At 40.4% G+C, this 18,253-nt stretch overlaps 1 protein-coding gene across 4 annotated transcripts in view; it reads left to right on the top strand.

Annotated features, from left to right (window-relative positions):
* The window catches only part of DPCD (deleted in primary ciliary dyskinesia homolog (mouse)), a 42,754-nt gene extending 24,872 nt beyond the window's left edge, over positions 1 to 17,882 (top strand). For 3 of the 4 annotated variants that reach the window (XM_029610217.1, XM_029610218.1, XM_029610220.1), the window contains exons 5-6: positions 6,746 to 6,848; positions 17,620 to 17,882. In XM_029610217.1, coding sequence (XP_029466077.1) covers positions 6,746 to 6,848; positions 17,620 to 17,724 — 208 coding nt within the window. In that variant the 3' untranslated portion in view covers positions 17,725 to 17,882. Of the gene's footprint in view, positions 1 to 6,745; positions 6,849 to 17,559 lie in introns of all 4 variants that reach the window. The other variant, XM_029610219.1, reaches the window with a different exon arrangement.
* The last annotated feature ends 371 nt before the right edge of the window (positions 17,883 to 18,253 follow it).

Below are 18,253 nucleotides of genomic sequence, written 5' to 3'. Positions count from 1 at the left end.
CCAACATGCTGAGCCTACTAAAAGCTATGTGCTTCTGTCAGGTCTTTTATAGGCTCATCAGGGGTTTATAGGGATTTCAGTGCAATATTTATATCAAAATCATGAATTGCAGAAAAAAGGTCATAAGATTTCGCTTTTAGGGGATATACATTGTTACACATACCCCAAGAGATGGGCAAAGTATTATAGCTTTAACTGACTTTTTGAGTTAACCAAGTTAGAAAACCTCTTTAAACTAGAGTATCACTCATTGTATGGCTGGGCACATATGGGATAATTCATGAGGGGTCAGAAGAGATTTCAGGGCCTTCATAGTGATTGTATTGGGAGTTAATCTCTTTTCCCGCCTTCCCAGAGTTGAGTAACTAACATGAGGTCAGGGGTTCTCTTCTGAGATTGGAGACCTATCTAGCCACCCAAAATTATAAATAAATAAATAAAAATGCACATTCGCTTTGCTTGATCGGGAATATTACATCCACTTAAAATTGGTTTCAATATACAATAGAAACTGCTTCAATTTTTATCTATTTAGTTTTATATTCTGCTTTTCAGCCACTTCAAAGTGGATTACATTTACGTACTGTAGGTATTTTTATAGACAACTAGGCGTTTATTGGAAAGGAATTTCCATGCATATTCCAAGTGATCAGGCTTCTGTGTATAAAGCATATAACAATACAGTGGGGCTGGTACACTTTTATATAGCTGTGGTAAATGTTGTATATTAAATATTTTAAGGAAATAAATTTGCCATTATCTGAATACTGGAAAATGAGTACAAAAAGTTGAAATGCAGTCAATATTGTTGGATTAAAATGAAAATTTAAAAGGATCAACCAGAGTAACAGTTTTATTAACTGTTAGTAACTACTAACTGCAGTCTTTCCTTTGCAATGATTACTTCTTGTTCTTTAAATAGCTAGGTGCTCTGTTTACCTTCCTTTTTTTGTCTGTCCATGAGGAGTTAACACTTCCTAAACATGTCTTTGTGTTCATCTAATCTGCACTATTTAACCTTTGGCATCTTCCCTATTATCTGTGTCTGCCACCTTTTACCAAATACAGCAATTGCATCATAGAATAGGCTAAGCTCTGCTAGGACTGAGTCACATTCCCCATTTGGAGTTATTTTTCAGTTCATTTGTATCACTTTTCTTTATCATTTCTGTGTATGGATGATATGCTAAATATAATCTCACTAAGGAATTTACAAAGCTAAATTCAGAAAAATTACTTCAGTTCATCCAGTTCAGGAAAGATTTTCTCTGTCCAGGCTCAACTAACATATGTTGGGGGCAGAAGGGAGGCGAAATATACATGAAGTACACTCTGTTCTACTTGTCCATACACATACACTTTGTACCCTTCTTTTGTTGTCATTTTGTGCCAGCATGGATTTAGCAATCTGAAATCATGCCTTACTACACTACTAGAAGGAGTTAATAAACTGTTTGGATGTTGCCAGAACATGCCTTTAATTGTTTGTGCACACATGTCACAATCATCACATGCATTATGATATCCCATAGTAAGCTCAGGGGTTCATTTTGTTTGTAGTCGCATGCACTAGTCTGTCCCTGATGTTTTTACCCCTTCTGTAAGAAAAAAGTGGTAAATCCGGGAAAGTCCCTGTATGTAGTTGTAAGACATGCCAATGGCGTCTGATACTAGTCGCAATTAGATGGGATTTATCTGTGTTGTAAAACACAGACTTCAGTCGGGGGGGTGTTTTTTGGATTGAAAAAAGTGCAGAGCGGGGGAAATATTTTGCCCATTTTGTATGCCGTCTGAACCACTCTATATGGATAGCCTCTTTAAAAAAAATCTCGTTGCTAACACTTGGGCTCGATGTTTAAATTCTGTATCTCTGGAGCAAATTCTCCGCAACCTGAAGAACTGACTTACCGGAAGTCCTTTCTTAAAAGCGGTGGGGTGAAAACTGTCATACTTCAATAGATTGTTATGTTCTATTGATTTACGATAGATTGTGGTGTCAAACATCTTCTTCTTTTTTTTTTTAATCACAATATCCAAAAAGGTTATTTGTTGTTGACTATATTCATAAGTAAATTTCAAATGATTATCTATGGTATTGACCCAAAGCATACAATCTTTTAAGGCTGATTCATCTGATTTCCAAAAAAACAAAAGATCGTCTATTTTTATTTATTTATTTATTTAAAATTTTTATATACCGGCATTCATGATAAAATCACATCATGCCGGTTTACATAGAACAGGGGTGTACAAAGAACAAATGAGTAAACTATTAGTGAGGAGGAAGCAGTTACAAATAACAAGGTACTAGAACTGGGAGTAGAGAAGAAAGGGAGAGGATAACATTAGATAAAGATATTTACATTAAATTAACATTTTTACAATGGGAGGTAGTTCAACAGGCTGCAGGGGTTAATCAGTGTCCGGGAATGCTTTTTTGAACAGCCAGGTCTTAAGTCTTTTCCTGAAGATTGGGAGGCTGGGTTCTTGTCTGAGGTCTGGTGGGATGGAGTTCCATAAAAGGGGGCCGGCTGTTGAGAAGGCCCGATCTCTTAGAGTGATGTGTTTAGTAGTTTTGGCTGGGGGTACTTGGAGGGATCCTCTGAGTGCGTCTCTGGTTGGTCTGGAGGAGTTATACTTTTGGAAAGGGACTTGTAAGTCGAGTGGGGAGTGTTGATGAATGGTTTTATGTATTATGGAAAGAGATTTGTAGAGGATTCTAAAATGAATCGGCAACCAATGGAGATCTTTTAGGATTGGAGTAATATGGTCCTTCCTCCTGGAATTTGTCAGTAATCTTGCCGTAGCGTTTTGTAACATCTGTAGGGGTTTAGTGTAGGAGGAGGGTAGGCCCAGAAGGATAGAGTTACAGTAGTCGATCTTAGAGAAAATGACAGCTTGAAGGATGGTTCTGAAATCTTGAGTGTGGAAGAGTGGTCTAATTCTTTTCAGAACTTGAAGTTTATAGAAACAATCTTTGGTGGTTCTGTTGATGGAAGCTTTAAGGTTCATCCGGTTGTCTATTAACACTCCTAGATCTTTCACATGTGTAGTAGTGGGGGTGGTTGGAAGATTAGAGATGGAGTTGTTGTTATCTGGGGAGATGAATAGTAGTTGTGTTTTAGAGGAGTTTAGTACTAGGTTTAGGTTAGATAGGAGGCGTTTAATTTCGAAGAGACAGTTTTCCCAGTGATTCAGTGTTTTTGTGTAAGACTCTTTAATGGGTATCACGATCTGGATGTCGTCAGCGTAAAGGAAATGTTTGAGGTTGAGGTTGGAGAGGAGTTGGCAGATTGGTAAGAGATAGATGTTAAAGAGGGTAGGTGACAGGGAGGAGCCCTGAGGGACTCCTATGGGAGCGTCCATTCTTGAAGATTCTTTGTCCTGTATCTTAACCTTGAAGCCTCTGTTGGAAAGAAAAGATTTAAACCATGAGAGTGTGGTGCTTGAGATGCCTATAGAAGCCAGAATGGAAATGAGAGTGTAATGGTTGACCGTGTCAAAGGCAGCTGATAGGTCTAGTAGAATCAGGAGGAAGGATTGGCCTTTGTCAAGGCCCATTAAGATGAAGTCAGACATAGAGATGAGGAGGGACTCTGTGCTCAATGATTTGCGAAATCCGTATTGTGATGGGAATAGGATTTTATTTTCTTCAATGTAGTCGGAGAGTTGAGTGTTGACAACTTTTTCTAGAATCTTGGCTATAAATGGGAGATTGGCGATGGGTCGGAAATTGTTAGGGTCTTTGGAGTCCAAGTTGGGTTTTTTAAGTAGAGGTTTGATGGAGGCCAATTTGAGGTCGTCAGGATATAGAACTTGGGTGAGTGAGCAATTTATGATGTCCGTTAAAGATTTTGCGATGGAGTCAGGGATAGCCAGAAGCAGTTTGGTGGGGATGGTATCCAAAGGATGGGAGGAAGGTTTCATTCTTCTTAAAAGAGATTGTAACTCTAAGATAGAGATGGGTTCAAGTGTTTCCAGACCATTGTTATTGATGGATGACTGTTGAAGAGACTGGTACAAAGTGGGGTTGGTGGGGATTGTGGGCAGTTGTATTAAAAGGCTGTTGACTTTATTGTGAAAGTGAAGAGCAAGTTCTTCAGCTTTGGGTTGTGCTAGGTTGTTTGGAATCTCCTGTGGGTTGATTTTGGTGAGATTGGAGACATAGGCGAAGAGGGCTTTTGCGTCGAAGATTAAGTGATGTATCTTGGATGCATAGTAGTCCCTTTTGCATTTAGAGGTAGTAGACTATATATCTTATCCAAAAGGTTATCTGTGAAAAATGTAATGATGTGTAGATAAACTGATATTCTAAATGATCCATTACTAGATTAGTTATTATAATATAAGCTGCAGCATGACAACTGCAAGATCTGGATGGCCCAGGCTGGCATGCGCAGTGTGCTTCATGCTAATAGCCTATCCCAGGTAGAGTTGTGAGGTGGCAGGAAAATATTGGCTGCTGGTCACGAGGGCTGGGATATTTTTGCCCTCAGGAAGCTGTGCTGTGCAGTTTCTGTCGTGTTAAGAAAAATGGTCTTGCGTGCCATAGGTTGCCGATCCTTGGACTATTGGTACTTTTTGGGAGCAGCTCTGTTAAAATAAATAAATAAAAACTTAACCAAGACATCACAAGCTTTCCCGGAGGCCAATTGATCGAACACCTCCAAGCCACCCCTAATATCCAACTACACCATGGTTAACTAATCTCCAACATGGTTAACTATTCTCCTACTACTCCATGGTTAACCTTATCTTCTATCGTTTACCTGTGTGAATTATAACCTGTCCTTTCTCTTCCTTCTCAGCCAAGTTCTTATCACCCTGTTATATGTAACTGTCTTTTCAGCACCATTGTTATAGTTATGTTTACTATGCACCCCTGTTTTATGTGAACCAGCAAGATGTGACTGCTGTCTCGAATGCCGGTATATAAAAATCTGAAATAAATAAAATCACCTTCTCTCCAAGCCCCATTTTCACTAGTCCAGCCAAAAGGATATCATAATCTGTGATGTCCATGGCTGCTGATAAATCCAGCAAAAGAAGACAGAAATCCCTTCTGTCCATACAATGAACCAATTCATTGACAACTGTCACTAATACAGTCTTGATTCCGAAACTAGCTCAAAATGCCAATTGCTGGGGGATCAAGTCAGGATGAGGACTGAAGAAAAACAGTCACTGAAAGGAAACCACCTTCTTAATGAGTTTACTGACACAAGCCAAATTGACAATTGGTCTGTAATTTGCAAGTATGGAACTATCTAAAAAAAATCTCTAAACTTTGGTGAATAACAGTTAATTTTAAAACAAGAAGGAAATTGTCTTTCAATCAGTGAGAGATTTACTTTTATATTTAATTGGTCTAAAGGTTTGCCCTGTGCATTTTTCAGAAAAATGGAAGGGCTGATATGAAGAGGGCAGGCATCATTTCAGATGCCAGAGAAAAAAAGCTATCCCAAGAAGACTCTCTGAATGAGTTACTAGATAGAGATATAGAAATATAAGAATGTCTCAAATCTAAGAGACTTTAATTTTGAGATTATTTTAAAAATAATCACCCAGAGTTTCTGCATTAAGGCTAAGGTTGATAGATCAGTTCCCACAATATATGGATGTGCTAGTTAAGAAACAACTTTACAATACAATAATTCAAGAGAGCTGTTTAATCAACTCTAATTATAGAACTGTAATCACTTCTCTTTGCAAGACAAATTTCTGAATTATATGCCATAAACTGAATTGGAAACTCAGTTTATCTACTTCAGATTTAGATTTATGCCAGTATTTCTCAACTGCATGGCTAGCTTATTTCAATTCTAAGTGGCAGCATTTTAAAGTGAGGGCATATAATCACTGTACTACTGAAATAAGGATCTGGGAGGTGAGCTGGAAATGATGTCTGGTGAGCTCAGAATCAGATTCCTAGCCACTAATATGCCATGGAAGAATTCAAAAAGGTTACTCAGAGCAGTGAAAAAGGAGGTGGGTAGCTAGAGGAAACCATAGTCCAGGTGTCTGGTAGTGGGTAAAAGAAGATGCTTGATAATTGTCTAACTGAAATAGGGATCTGGGACCAAGCTAGAAATGTCAGGTCACCTTACAGTCCAAATCCTACCCATTAAGATGCCATGGGAGAATTCAACCAGGCTCCTTAGAGAAGCCTGGTTGAATTCCTCTTGCTGTCTGAAGGCAGACAGCAAGAGGAAACCATGGTCCTGGTGTCAGATAGATAGTGGGCTGGAGACACTGTTAGTAAATGCCCACAAAGATTAAAACTGACAGGGTGGCTTGTGGGAGTCAATGGGGGAGAAAACAGTTGAAGGGAAGCACTTTTGGCATCTGTGTATGGTGATACTTAACAACTGATGAATTCTATAATTTGTAGAGGGCAATTTTCAAAGCCTTTTATGCGTGTAAGTAGGCTTTCTGAAAATGCACAGAGTTCAATAATGCCAGTAACTTTAACTGGATTGAGGGTAAATGTTTCCGGGGATGGGATTTGAAAATATCACATCTGGATTGTGTTTTTGAGTTTACCTATGTTTTTCTTAGAAATTTTACCTGTATAAAAAGCAGGTGCAAAAGTCCATGGGTACTTTATACTGGTGGCAGTTTTCAAAGGAAAGTATCACAGTTTCCTTTTGAAAATGAGGTTGTACCCATGGACTTTGCACCTAGACAGTCAATCTGAAAATTGCCCCCATAATGAAATAAGCTTTTCTTTTATTTCTCTGTTTAGGTATTACAAAAAGTTCTCTATTCCTGACATGGACAGATGTCAACTACCTCTTGATAAATCTGCTCTAAGCTTTACTCATGCCAACAACACCTTGATCATTACAGTAAGAGTTCAGTTCTATTTTTCCATTGCAAATATAAGTAGTAGGCAAAGAATATTATGAAGTTCTCTGCAAAGAGACAAAATATCATTGACGTGTGTGTGTGTGTGTGTGTGTATATGTGTGTGTATGTATATATATATACACACACATATATACTTTCAATGATAAATACTTTCTTTAAAAACAAGCAGTTCATGCCAGTCATACACATGGGTGGTGTCATCTGATAATACCAACACGGAACACATTTTCCAGAGCTTTCCAGCAAAACCTTGAAGATTCCTCAGATCATGTGTGGGAGCTTCTGCAGCTGAGTGGTATGTCTCTGTATTTTTTTTTAGCAGTCTGACAGTTCCAGTTTTCAGCTTCCCTCTATGTATTACTCTCTGCACTGTGTTTTTTTTTTATGGTTTTCTCCTCCTCTAGCGCAGTGCCTTAGTATTTCTTTTTATTTCCCTTTAGATTTTGCACTGTCTATTTTTTTCAGATGATTGCAGAGAAGGGTCAGTAGCTTCAAGAAGAATCCAGACTGCAGTCAGAAGATGTCCTTCAACAACCATGATAAGACATATGTTATAAGTATCTGGGTAAGGATAATCACTACAGCATCTTTTCAAGGATGTCACCAAGGGCCATTAGATGAAGATGAAGCTCTTGCAATGGAGATTGGGATTGGAAAGGAAAGAAGAAATCCAGTATGCACAAAAATTCCATAACACAACCAAAAGCCATAAGAAGAAATTCACTGTGCTGGAAGACTGTCATCAGAGGCACTAATTTGGGAACTTTTTACGAGGGGAACATCTTTAGTTAAATGCTTTCCAGGATTTTCAGCTAGTATAAATGCTAATCAGATCAGTCAATGCAATCAATGAAGAAAGTAAGGACTCTGAAATTGATCTTATCAGCCATCTTGGAACCAATGACCTTGCTAGAAACAACATCTAAGCCATGCAGAGAGATTTCCAGCCTCCAGGGAAGCAGATTAGGCACACAGTGAAGATTATTGCCTTTTCAGAAGTGTTACCTGTTCATGAAAAGGGGAAGGAGAGGCTACGCCTTATAAATAATTTCAGTGCATGGCTCAAAACCTGGTGTGAGGAAGAAAGTTTTTTGGATATATTGGGGGCTGGGGCCGTGTATGGAATAGTAAGAGGCTCTATGTCACAGATGGCTTACATCTGTCTATAGCAGGAAAAAGGAACATAAGAGAAAAATTCAAATCATATAGGCTTTTAAACAAGAGGTCAGGGATAGCAAAAGAAAATTGAAATGTCACCCTCCAACATTTCCAAGACGTGAGTGAAGAAATAAAAAAAAAAAAAAATCAGCTGAATAGAGCAGAAAAGATGTCCAAGGAGAGATGCTGGAAAACTATGAGCACAAATGCCCATAGTCTGGGCAATAACATTCCAGACCTGCAGGCTCTAATGGTGGAAGCAGATGTGGACATCGTTACTGTTACAGAGACATGGTTCACTGAGTCTCATGATTGGATTATGGCCATCCCAGGCTATAACTTGTTTAGGAAGGACAAAGAGTACATAAAAGGTGGAGGATTTAGCTCTTTATGTCAGAAACAATATCCAAGCAACTGAAATGCAAGGGATGTGGGGTAGGGAAGAAGAATTATGGGCTATGCTAAAAAAAAAAAAAAAAAAAAAAGATGGTACTTCCATTTACATCGATGTGGTTTACAGGTCTCCAACTCAGAAGAACTGGACAGAGATCTGGTCAAAAACATTTAAAAGGTGGGAAGGAAGGAAGGAAGAAGGGTTGCTAGATGGAGATTTTAATCTGCCGGATATGGAATGGCATATCCATCTGCGGAATCTATAAGAAGTAGAGAGATAGTGGATGCTTTTTAAAGGACTCTGTTCAAACAAATAGTAATGGAGCCTATGAGGGAGGATTCTTGACCTGGTGCTTACAAATGGGGTTAAAGTCTCAAATGTCTGAGTAGGTGCCCACCTGTGCACCAGTGATCATCAGATGATATGGTTTGATATCACAAACAGGATCCAAAGAAGACACACAACGACCCGAGTTTTGAATTTCATAGATACAGAATTTGTCAAAATGGGAATGTTTCTAGAAGAAGACCTGGAAGACTGGAGAAAATGGGTGAGGTGGAACAACAGTAGACTAAATAGAAAGGAGTTATTACAAAGGCAACAAATCTTTGTTAGAAAAGAAACCTAACTGGTTCTCTAAGGAAGTGGCTGAAAAATAAAGGCAAAAAGAACAGCGTTCAAGAAGTATAAAGGATCCCAAAAAGAGGAGCACAGGGAAGAATACCTGGTGAAACTGAGGGAGAGGAAGAAAGGATTGCCAAAGAGGAAAAACGAGGTGATAAAACATTTTTCAGATATATATCAGAAAAAGAAGGAAGGTCCAAAATGGTATAGTGAAATTGAAAGGTGACAAGGAACAATGTGTGGAGACAGATGAAGAAATGGCAGAAATACTAAATAAATACTTCAGTTTGGTGTTCTCTAAAGAAGACCCTGGAGAAGGACTGTTGCTGGTAGATAAGATCATAGATGGGGATAGGGTACCGAACTCCATTTATGGGACAGAATATATGAAAAAAGCTAGACAAACTGAAAGTGAACAAGGCCATGGGGCCAGATGAGGTACATCCCAGGATACTGAGGGAGCTCAGAGATGGGCTGGCGGGTCCGCTGAAGGACCTTTTCAATAGATCCCTGGAAATGGGAGTGGTGCTGCGGGATTGGAGAAAAACGGTGGTGGTCCCACTTCACAAGAGTGGTAACAGAGAGGAGGCTGGTTAGCATCACATCGGTGGTGGGAAAGTTAATGGAGATGCTGCTGAAGGAAAGGATAATGAAGTACCTACAATCTGGTAGGTTGCTGGACCCAAGACAGCATGGATTCCTGTCAGACAAATCTGATTGATTTTTTTGATTGGGTGACTAGAGAATTGGATCAAGGAACAGCACTCAATATGATCTACTTGGATTTCAGCAAAGCTTTTGATACGGTCCCACATAGGATGCTTGTGAATAAAATAATAAGCTTGGGTGTGAGCATCAAGGTGGTGGTGTGGATTACAAAATGGTTGACCGATAGCATGTAATGGTAAATGGAGCCTACTTTGAAAAGAGAGTCATGTTAAGCGGAGTGCCACAGGGATCGGTGTTGGGACCAGTTCTGTTCAATATCTTTGCAGAAGGGATAGAAGGTAAAGTATGTCTGTTTACAGATGATACTAAGATCTGCAACAGAGTGGACATGCCTTGAAGGAGTAGAGAGAGCTCGAAGAGTGGTCAAAGATTTGGCAGCTGATATTCAGTGCTAAGAAGTGTAGATGTGGGATGTGGTAATCCAAAAGAGCTGTATGTGATGGGGAGTGAAAGATTGATGTGCACGGACTAAGAGAGGGATCTTGGGGTGATAGTGTCTGGGGATCTGAAGATGGCGAAGCAATGTGACAAGGTGATAGCTAAAGCCAGAAGAATGCTGGGCTGCATAGAGAGAGAAATAACCAGTAAGAAAAAGGAGGTGATAATTCCCTTGTATAGGTCCTTGGTGAGGCCTCACCTGGAGTATTGTGTTCAGTTTTGGAGCCTGTATCTCAAAAAGGATAGAGACAGGATCGAGGCAGTCCAGTGAAGGGTGACGAAAATGGTATGGTGTCTGTATCAGAAGCCCTAGGAGGAGAGACTGAAGGATCTGAATATGTATACCCTGGAAGAGAGGAGGTGCAGGAGAGATATGATACAGACCTTCAGATACCTGAAAAGTTTCCTTGATGTATGGACTTCGAACCTTTTCTGTTGGAAAGAAGACCAATAGAACTAGGGGTCGTGAAATGAAATTCCAGGGGGGAGAACTCAGAACCAATGTCAGGAAATATTTCTCACAGAGAAGGTGGTGGAGGCATGGAATGACCTTCAGAGAAGGAGGTGAAGAAGAAAACAGTTTAAGAATTCAAAGAAGCATGGAATAAACACTGTGGATCTCTAAAGGCTAGAGGACGGAAATTAAATAAGCGTGTGGGGGGGGGGGGGGTAGTTGGCTGATATGGTGGTTACTACCCTTAGCAGAAGGCATGGAGATTACTACATTTAAGCAATATGCTTTGATGCTTTTAATGCAACTGCAACATTGCTCCCCGCTTCGACAGCAGGGGGAAAAGAGGAATTGGATTCAGACAGCAACAAACGAGAGCCCTGACGTTTTATAGTCTGGGGAACTGATAAGCATGGGGGTAACCTGTACAGAGCAGCAGTTACTACCTTTAACAGAAGGCATGGGATTACTGCCCTTCACCAATAAGCCTTGATGCTTTTGATGCAACTGCAACTTTGCTCTTTGCTTTGAGGTGGGGGGCAGAAGGAAAGGAATTTGGATTCAGAGACAGCCAACATGAGCTATGACTTTTTTTTCTTTTTTTTTATTTTACAGTCTGGGGTCCTGATGCATAGACATTAAGGAAAAAACAGGACTGCTTCTATGGCCAAGTCTATAAGCAAAGTATGTCGAGCAGTTCTGACTGATACATGGTGGTAACCTGCAAGGCATGGCAGATACTACTATGGGAAGCTTGCTGGGCAGACTGGATGGACCATTGATTCTTTATTGCTATCATTTCTATGTTTCTATGATTACAACAGTTGATATTGCAGTGCTAATGAATTACGAGGTCCATGAAGTCAAGTCGACATCAAAGGTTTTGAGCTGAAGTTTATAGATAACTGCAAAATATAAAACAGGTCACATTTTCCTAGTTTACCCTGAGCATCAGGCTCTGTAAACTTTATCATGGAGATGAGCAGAAATCGTGCCAAGGAGATGGTACATTGGCATCAGTCTCCTTCATTGCACCGCTGTGAGAGCAGAAGAATATTGGATATGCACTGAAGAAGGCTGCACATTGAGGGAAACTCTACCTTTCATCCTAAACGTTTCCTGTGATTGTATCCGGAGGTCCAGCTTTGAATTTATAGGACACTACAAGAAACGCTGAAGACATTCAATTGTCCTACTGAATCCTATCAATTTTTGAGATCACTGGTCTCTGAGAAAGTTGATCACTCAGTATATGAAGAGTACTGTCAGCAAGCATTTCCTAGTTTGATTCCACTTAGAGGATCGAGTAATCTGCCTACTACTGCCTCCTTTGTTTCTGAGCATCTTTGGCTAATCAACAAGCTTTGATTATCATGGCTTGAAGTCTGTACCATGCACGCTGAATGATAGTCGAATGGCCTTGCAAGAGGGAAGCTTCCTTGGATGCTCATCCATAGTCAGCTCGCAGAGAGTGTGTGGTTGACTCTAGCACTGGTACACACTCTTGTGGTTCTCTCCAGTTTAGTGTTCTTATGAGTCGGAGAAGGAATGTTACTCCTCCCCAGGCAAGAGGTAGGCTGTCGTCTGAGAATCTCTCCTTTTCTGATTTTGTGCAGACAAGGACAACATCTATCCCTATTCTATTGCAGGTTGAGGAGGAGCCCAGGGCACTTTTGTTCAGCCATGCCAAGTTCCTGGATGACCCAAAAGACCGTGGTAAATACCTGTCCTCTCCCTCTACTAAGAGGTGTGTAAGAAAATGTCAGAAACCCCACATTCCATCCTCCCTATTAGTAAGAAGGCGTACGTGTGAAGTATGTCCAGATAGCTGAGGGATTTGACCAGTTCCAACTTCCACAGCAGTCCTGTGGTAGGTGAATCCATGCTGAAATGTGCCAAAAAGTCTAAGAAGCATGTCTTGGTCACCCCAGGGTATAAATCTTGGATATTGACCTAACGTTTTGAGATTGCTTTTAAATCCCAAACCCCTTACTATTCCTGATCCTCTCATGTTAAACATGTTTTTACTATAATATTTAAGACAAATAATCATGCGTCTGTGTGTCTCAGCTAGACCATAAGCTCTATAGAGAGGTACTGTCCCTTTTATGTGTCTGTAGTGTATTGCATATGCATAGTAAACTATAGAAATGTTTAGTGGTAATAATAGTGGATCATTTTGGTAGGAGGCATTATCACACTGCTGTATTCCAGTCCCACATAGGATTGTACCAGACCTACATGCTTTAGCATTTCCAGACCATTTTGCAAAGGGCACAGAGATTCATGGATTGCCTCCTTTAAGGTGAATGTTCAGAATTGGCTGAAAGCAAGGAGTGAAAAAGCATCTTATCTGCTTGGCAGATGATGCTTTTGAGAAAGCACTGAGATGTGCATCAGCTATAGATGTACACAGATTCTTATGGCTGCAGGTATCACACTGTGAGGATGTGCAGAAAAGCCTTGCTGATGTACCTTATACTAGAGGGAATCTCCTCAGACATAAAGGCTGTGGAAGTCCTCAGAGACCACCATGTGACACTTCAGGTTCTCTCCAATATCACCTCTGAATCAGATTCCAGACCCAGGCAGTACTGGAGTCAGGAATCTGGGAGGAAGTTTTTGCACTGAAAAGGTGTTTCCAGAGTCTGACATCTTAAAAAAAAAAATAAAAAAATTTATAGGGCTTCAACCTTTCCATTGTGAAGGCAGAAACTCTAAGCCCCAACACTGTTAACCAGGAATGGAGTTTTAACTGGATTCAGAGTTCATACCAAGTACTCCCACTTCAGTTCTGAAGAAATGCCCTGTTGGAGGGAGGCTAGGTTTTATGCAAACCATTGACCCATATTAACTTCTGACAGCTAGGTTCTTTGGATTATAAAAGAAAGCTACATAATACATCTATTGGAAATTCCTCCAAATTTACCAAAAAGGAGAACACTAACTCTCACTTCAGACCAGTAACTGCCAGATTTGGAGACTTCCAGACTTCTAAATATGGAGACTTGGCCCTTTTGTAGGCCAAGTAGTTTAACCTGCCCTACTGCAGGAGGAAGGGCAGGGATTTTACTCCAGGTACTTCCTGACCTCATCCTAATGAAAAGATCTTGAGTAAATATCGGGAAAGTTTGATACTTACCTGGGGTTCATCATTATCCCATCTACACTAAGACTAGCTATGTTCTCTGGATCTGACGGAAGTCTATACCCATGTAGAAATACCAGCTCTGTTGGGTACACAGTGCAATTGGTGCATACCGCAGGCATAATAACTATATAAGATTCTGTCCATACAGCAAAATGGATTCTTCCTTCACATTTGGACCCTTGGCTTGTATTTCACAGAAAAACAGAGATGCTGAACTTCTAATGAAGCTGCAAGTCATGACCGACTTATCTTCTGTGCAGGCACTTTCTTTGTCTAATCCTCTGTTAAAGAATGAGATCTTTCGGCAATTAGAGAAGGGACAGGGCAATGCAGGCCTGCTTATGTGGAGACAGACCTGAAGCTGCAGCCAAGCTCAGAAGTACCTGGCAACCCAGCCTCCAATCCAGAGAGATCTTATTCCAAGGCAACTCGCAGGTCAGCTGCCACACAGCAGAAGGAAGGTTGGTCCTCCAGCAGGGGAAGCCAAGCTGGGGCGGTCAAGCAGTCAAAGTGAAGAAAGAAGAACCAATCAGAATCTGACTGCTGTCCCTTTTTTCATTTGCATGAAGTTACTGAATGTGCAGATGCTATTTCTTAAAATCAGCTTGGAAGAGGGGCCATAGGGCTCGACTAAGAAGATTCCATCCTGGGGCTGTCAGAATCATTGCTTCCAGCTCCGCCCTGCAACTAAGCTGCTAGATGAGACTGAGTGTCCTGGAGCCCTGCTGCTTTAGCCAGAGCTGAACTTGCTTGGTTCTTCTCAAGGCACTAGGGGAGCCCTCTGTCCTTCATGCAAGTGCAGAGTCCCACATCCTGCTTCACAGTGACAAGAGATGGTGTTCGGGACTTCTGGCTTCTCAAACAGCTCAGGTAACAAGGACCTACAAAGTGGTGAGGCTGACAGGATTCAATTTCTGAGTTTTGTCTAAGGGCTAGTCAGTTAGAACTATTTATGGTTTATAAGCAAGTTCCAGCTAAAGTGATGTGCTCTGCTTCTTCTGATTTAGTCATACCTACTAAACTATGTATTATAAGTTTCTAAGATTGCTAAGTTGTTAGTGTGTGTTTGTTTTGGTACCTAATGCCTTGCAAATAAATCTCTATTTTGAGACAAACAGTGTGAGTTCCTGGGCTGATCGGGTCGTATAAAAAGGAAAAATAAGTGTTAATTTCTGTGCCCTGCCATAGGGAGGGGAAGAGGGAAGTATCAGGCTGCAGCTTATACTTATAAATCCTTACAATACCATCATTTTGCAGAAGAACAGATTTTTATACAAGTATTTAGTTGTAAGGTTCATGCTGGACTTGCTTCATTTGAAGCTTCTATGAGTTTTTTACCCAGCTGATGAAAACTCCCTTTTGAGCCTCTGGTTATGTGTGGTCTAAAGTGCCTTACCTGGAAGGTTGCTTTTTTTGTGGAAGCTGCTTCAACCCAAAGAGGGGGAGAGCTTCAGACCCTAGTCATTTATCCACTTTTTTGGGGGACCCTGTCAGGTATTTTGACCAGGATTGGCCACTGTTGGAGCAGTCAGCCTGATTCACTATGGCAAGTCTTATGTTCACCTTTATATTAAATTTCATTGTAACAGGGTGGTTCTGTGTACGCATCTTTAATTTCTGCCTAAAGGTGTGTCAGATTTCCACGTTAATTAGTCAATCATCCTTCCATCATTTTTCCAATGCCACATGCCAACAAATATGAAGAAACCCTGCACACTTTAGGCTGTAAGAGAGCTGTCACCTTCTGTGTGAAGTGAAATTAAAGCCCATAGAAAGTCCACCCAGTTTTTTTTTTTAAATTGTTTTCTCCCAGTAAGCCTGTAATTAAAGTTTTGAAGAGAACTTTGCCTAATTGGATAGCAGACTGTATACCCTTATTTTATGCCCAAGCTGGTTTTTACCTTACGAGAGCATGTCAAGGCTTATAATGTCAGCCATGGCTGGATCGGTGGTTCATCTGAGGTCAACTTCTGTTGGAAAGATGTGACGTAGACTTCTGTTCATGCATTCACATCACACTATTGTTTGGATGCAGATTTCCAACACAACAGTAGATTTGAGCAGTTTATTCTCCAGGGTTTCTTTAAAGATGCCTAATTCCAGTTCATGTAGGGCCCACTTTATTATTTTGGCATGTCTTCCTGTTAGAAAATAATGGGGACTTTAAATCCCAGCAGAAACATTTTATTCTACCTTTTTGATGGTTTGTTGTTTCCCTTTTTATCTGTTGAAATCAATCCTTGGCTAGGGAGTCCCATGTGTGTGACCTTGGAGAACTGCTTGCCTTTAGAGAAAACAAAGTTGCTTCCTTCTTAACCCTGAGTTACAACTCTGGTCCTCAGGTGTGGTCAGCCAATTGGGTTTTCAAGATATTCACACTGAATATGCATGCAAATCCATTTCATGCATATTTATTATTGTGGACCAGATTTGCCTACTCCCTGCTGTAACCTGTTCTCTGCATATGGCAGTTCATCAATCACATAAACCCTCCCTCTTCCCCTTCTGAAGTTAGCCTCATTAGTTTAATTACAGAACTGAGGCATGCCACTCAGCTGCATGAACATGGAAACTCCTGCACATGCTCAGAGAGGTCTTTAAGATTTTGCTGGAAAATGAGTTGTGTGTCAGCACCATCAGATGTCTCTCATAAGTGTGACTGATGAACTGCTGTATTCAGAGAATGCTCATTATAGGTAAGCAACTATGTTTTGTCATACGTATATGAATGTTCTTTCTCTCTTCTAAAGCACAGTCCTGCAGTACTTTTACAGATCTGTGTGTGGGTTGAGGAAGTTTAAACCTCATAAACTGCAGGAAAAGCAGATTCTTCAGCAGTCGGCTAATGACATTAAAGGGATTCATATTAATGGATTATGCAAAAAAATAAATCGCATTCATGAGTATCATTGCCTAGGAGCTGCAAGAGTTTTTAATTATTGGAAAAACGAGTAATTGCACCATTTTCTGTAAGACAACCAATATGTATATGTGGGTTATCATATAGTTGGTGTTGCCAGTTATCACCTATTCCTAAGAAATATGAAGTATTCATGAGATTTGAAAGCCTGAAAAATATTTAAAGCATAAAGGTAGAGGGCTCAAAGAATGCAGAAGTTTTCATATTTATTTTTGTTTAGCTCTTTTTAATTGATTTCCCTTCTGTTGGGATTTGCAGTCATTACAACAGGCAAAATTATGAGTAAGGGTAATTCCTCCAGGCCTTACTTGCTAGGAATAAAATGCACTTGCCATGCAGCCCTGCTGCCACCCCTGTCCCCCTCCAAAAATGTGTATTGAGTGAGCAGATGACAGGAGTATATGGTGAGTACATTTCTCCTCTGGTGAATGCACATACCCCACTTCAGTCTTCCTTCATGCAGCTTGCTCTCTTTCCTCCCCACCTCTCTCAGATGTGGTTCTCTCTCTGCCCTCCATGCCATCCCTTTACTCTTTTCTTCTCCACCCCCCCCCCCCCCTCCTGTCTTTCATCTTTCCCCCATCAATTTCACTCTCTTCTCCACCATCACTGCCACCTGCTGCAGCCCTCTGTGTTCTCCCAAACTGCAACTGAGGCTGAAAAAATTCAGTCGCCCCCAGGCCTGTTATGAGTGAAATTTCAAGAGGGTGTCATGGATAAGGTTTTTTGTAAACTCTTAAGTGCATACTAGCAAGAAAGATGCTTTAATTTTGAGTATCAATGGATTTGACTAGAATTCTGTTTTGATTCCATAAATAAAATAGTGATGATATAAGCCTTGCACACTACGGACCACTGATCATCCTGCTATATTATACACACAGTATCAGAAGCCTAAGGAGATTCTGGAAGTGGAAGAGGAGTTACAGAAGGAGTTAAAGAAGATGAACGCCTCTAAGGATGGGGATGTAGAATGTAAAACTCAGTAACTGCCTTCTGAAGGGAAGTTGGGTTTTTTTTTCAGTAGTTTTAAATGGATTTCCAATGCAAATATTATGTTTTCTATTTATTCTGACACTTCTGTATGAAAGAAATGAATGTGCACAGTGAAAACTCAATTAAACAAGTTTGTTTTTTGTGAATGTAATTTTATTTATATTTTGGACCTTTTATGGCTTGGTCTCTAAAATGAAACCTGTTTTGTTCAGAATTCCTACAGAAGTCTCATAGTTCTTCATAGATGACAGTGAACTTATTCCTTCAAGGACAAGCAGGATATCAGTCCTCACATATGGGTTACATCATCCCATGGAGCCTGGTACAGAATTTTGATTTCAAAGATTCTAGAACTTTTGAGCATGTTCTACTGAGCATGTGCAGCCTTAGTTACTTCCCTGCCTCCCAGGCAGTAGGGCCCCTCAGTCTCATTTTTTCTGGAATGCCTGCAAGTCACGATTCTTTGCTGTTTTAGCCACTGCAGTGAAAGTTTCTGGAGCTGCAGAAGCTGTTTTTTCTCAC

This window comes from Rhinatrema bivittatum, chromosome 7 (genome assembly GCF_901001135.1).
Source record: "Rhinatrema bivittatum chromosome 7, aRhiBiv1.1, whole genome shotgun sequence".
Classification (NCBI taxonomy): Eukaryota; Metazoa; Chordata; class Amphibia; order Gymnophiona; family Rhinatrematidae; genus Rhinatrema; species Rhinatrema bivittatum.
The sequence above is the reverse complement of the archived record's forward strand: the minus strand, read 5'-3'. Positions and strand labels throughout refer to the sequence as shown.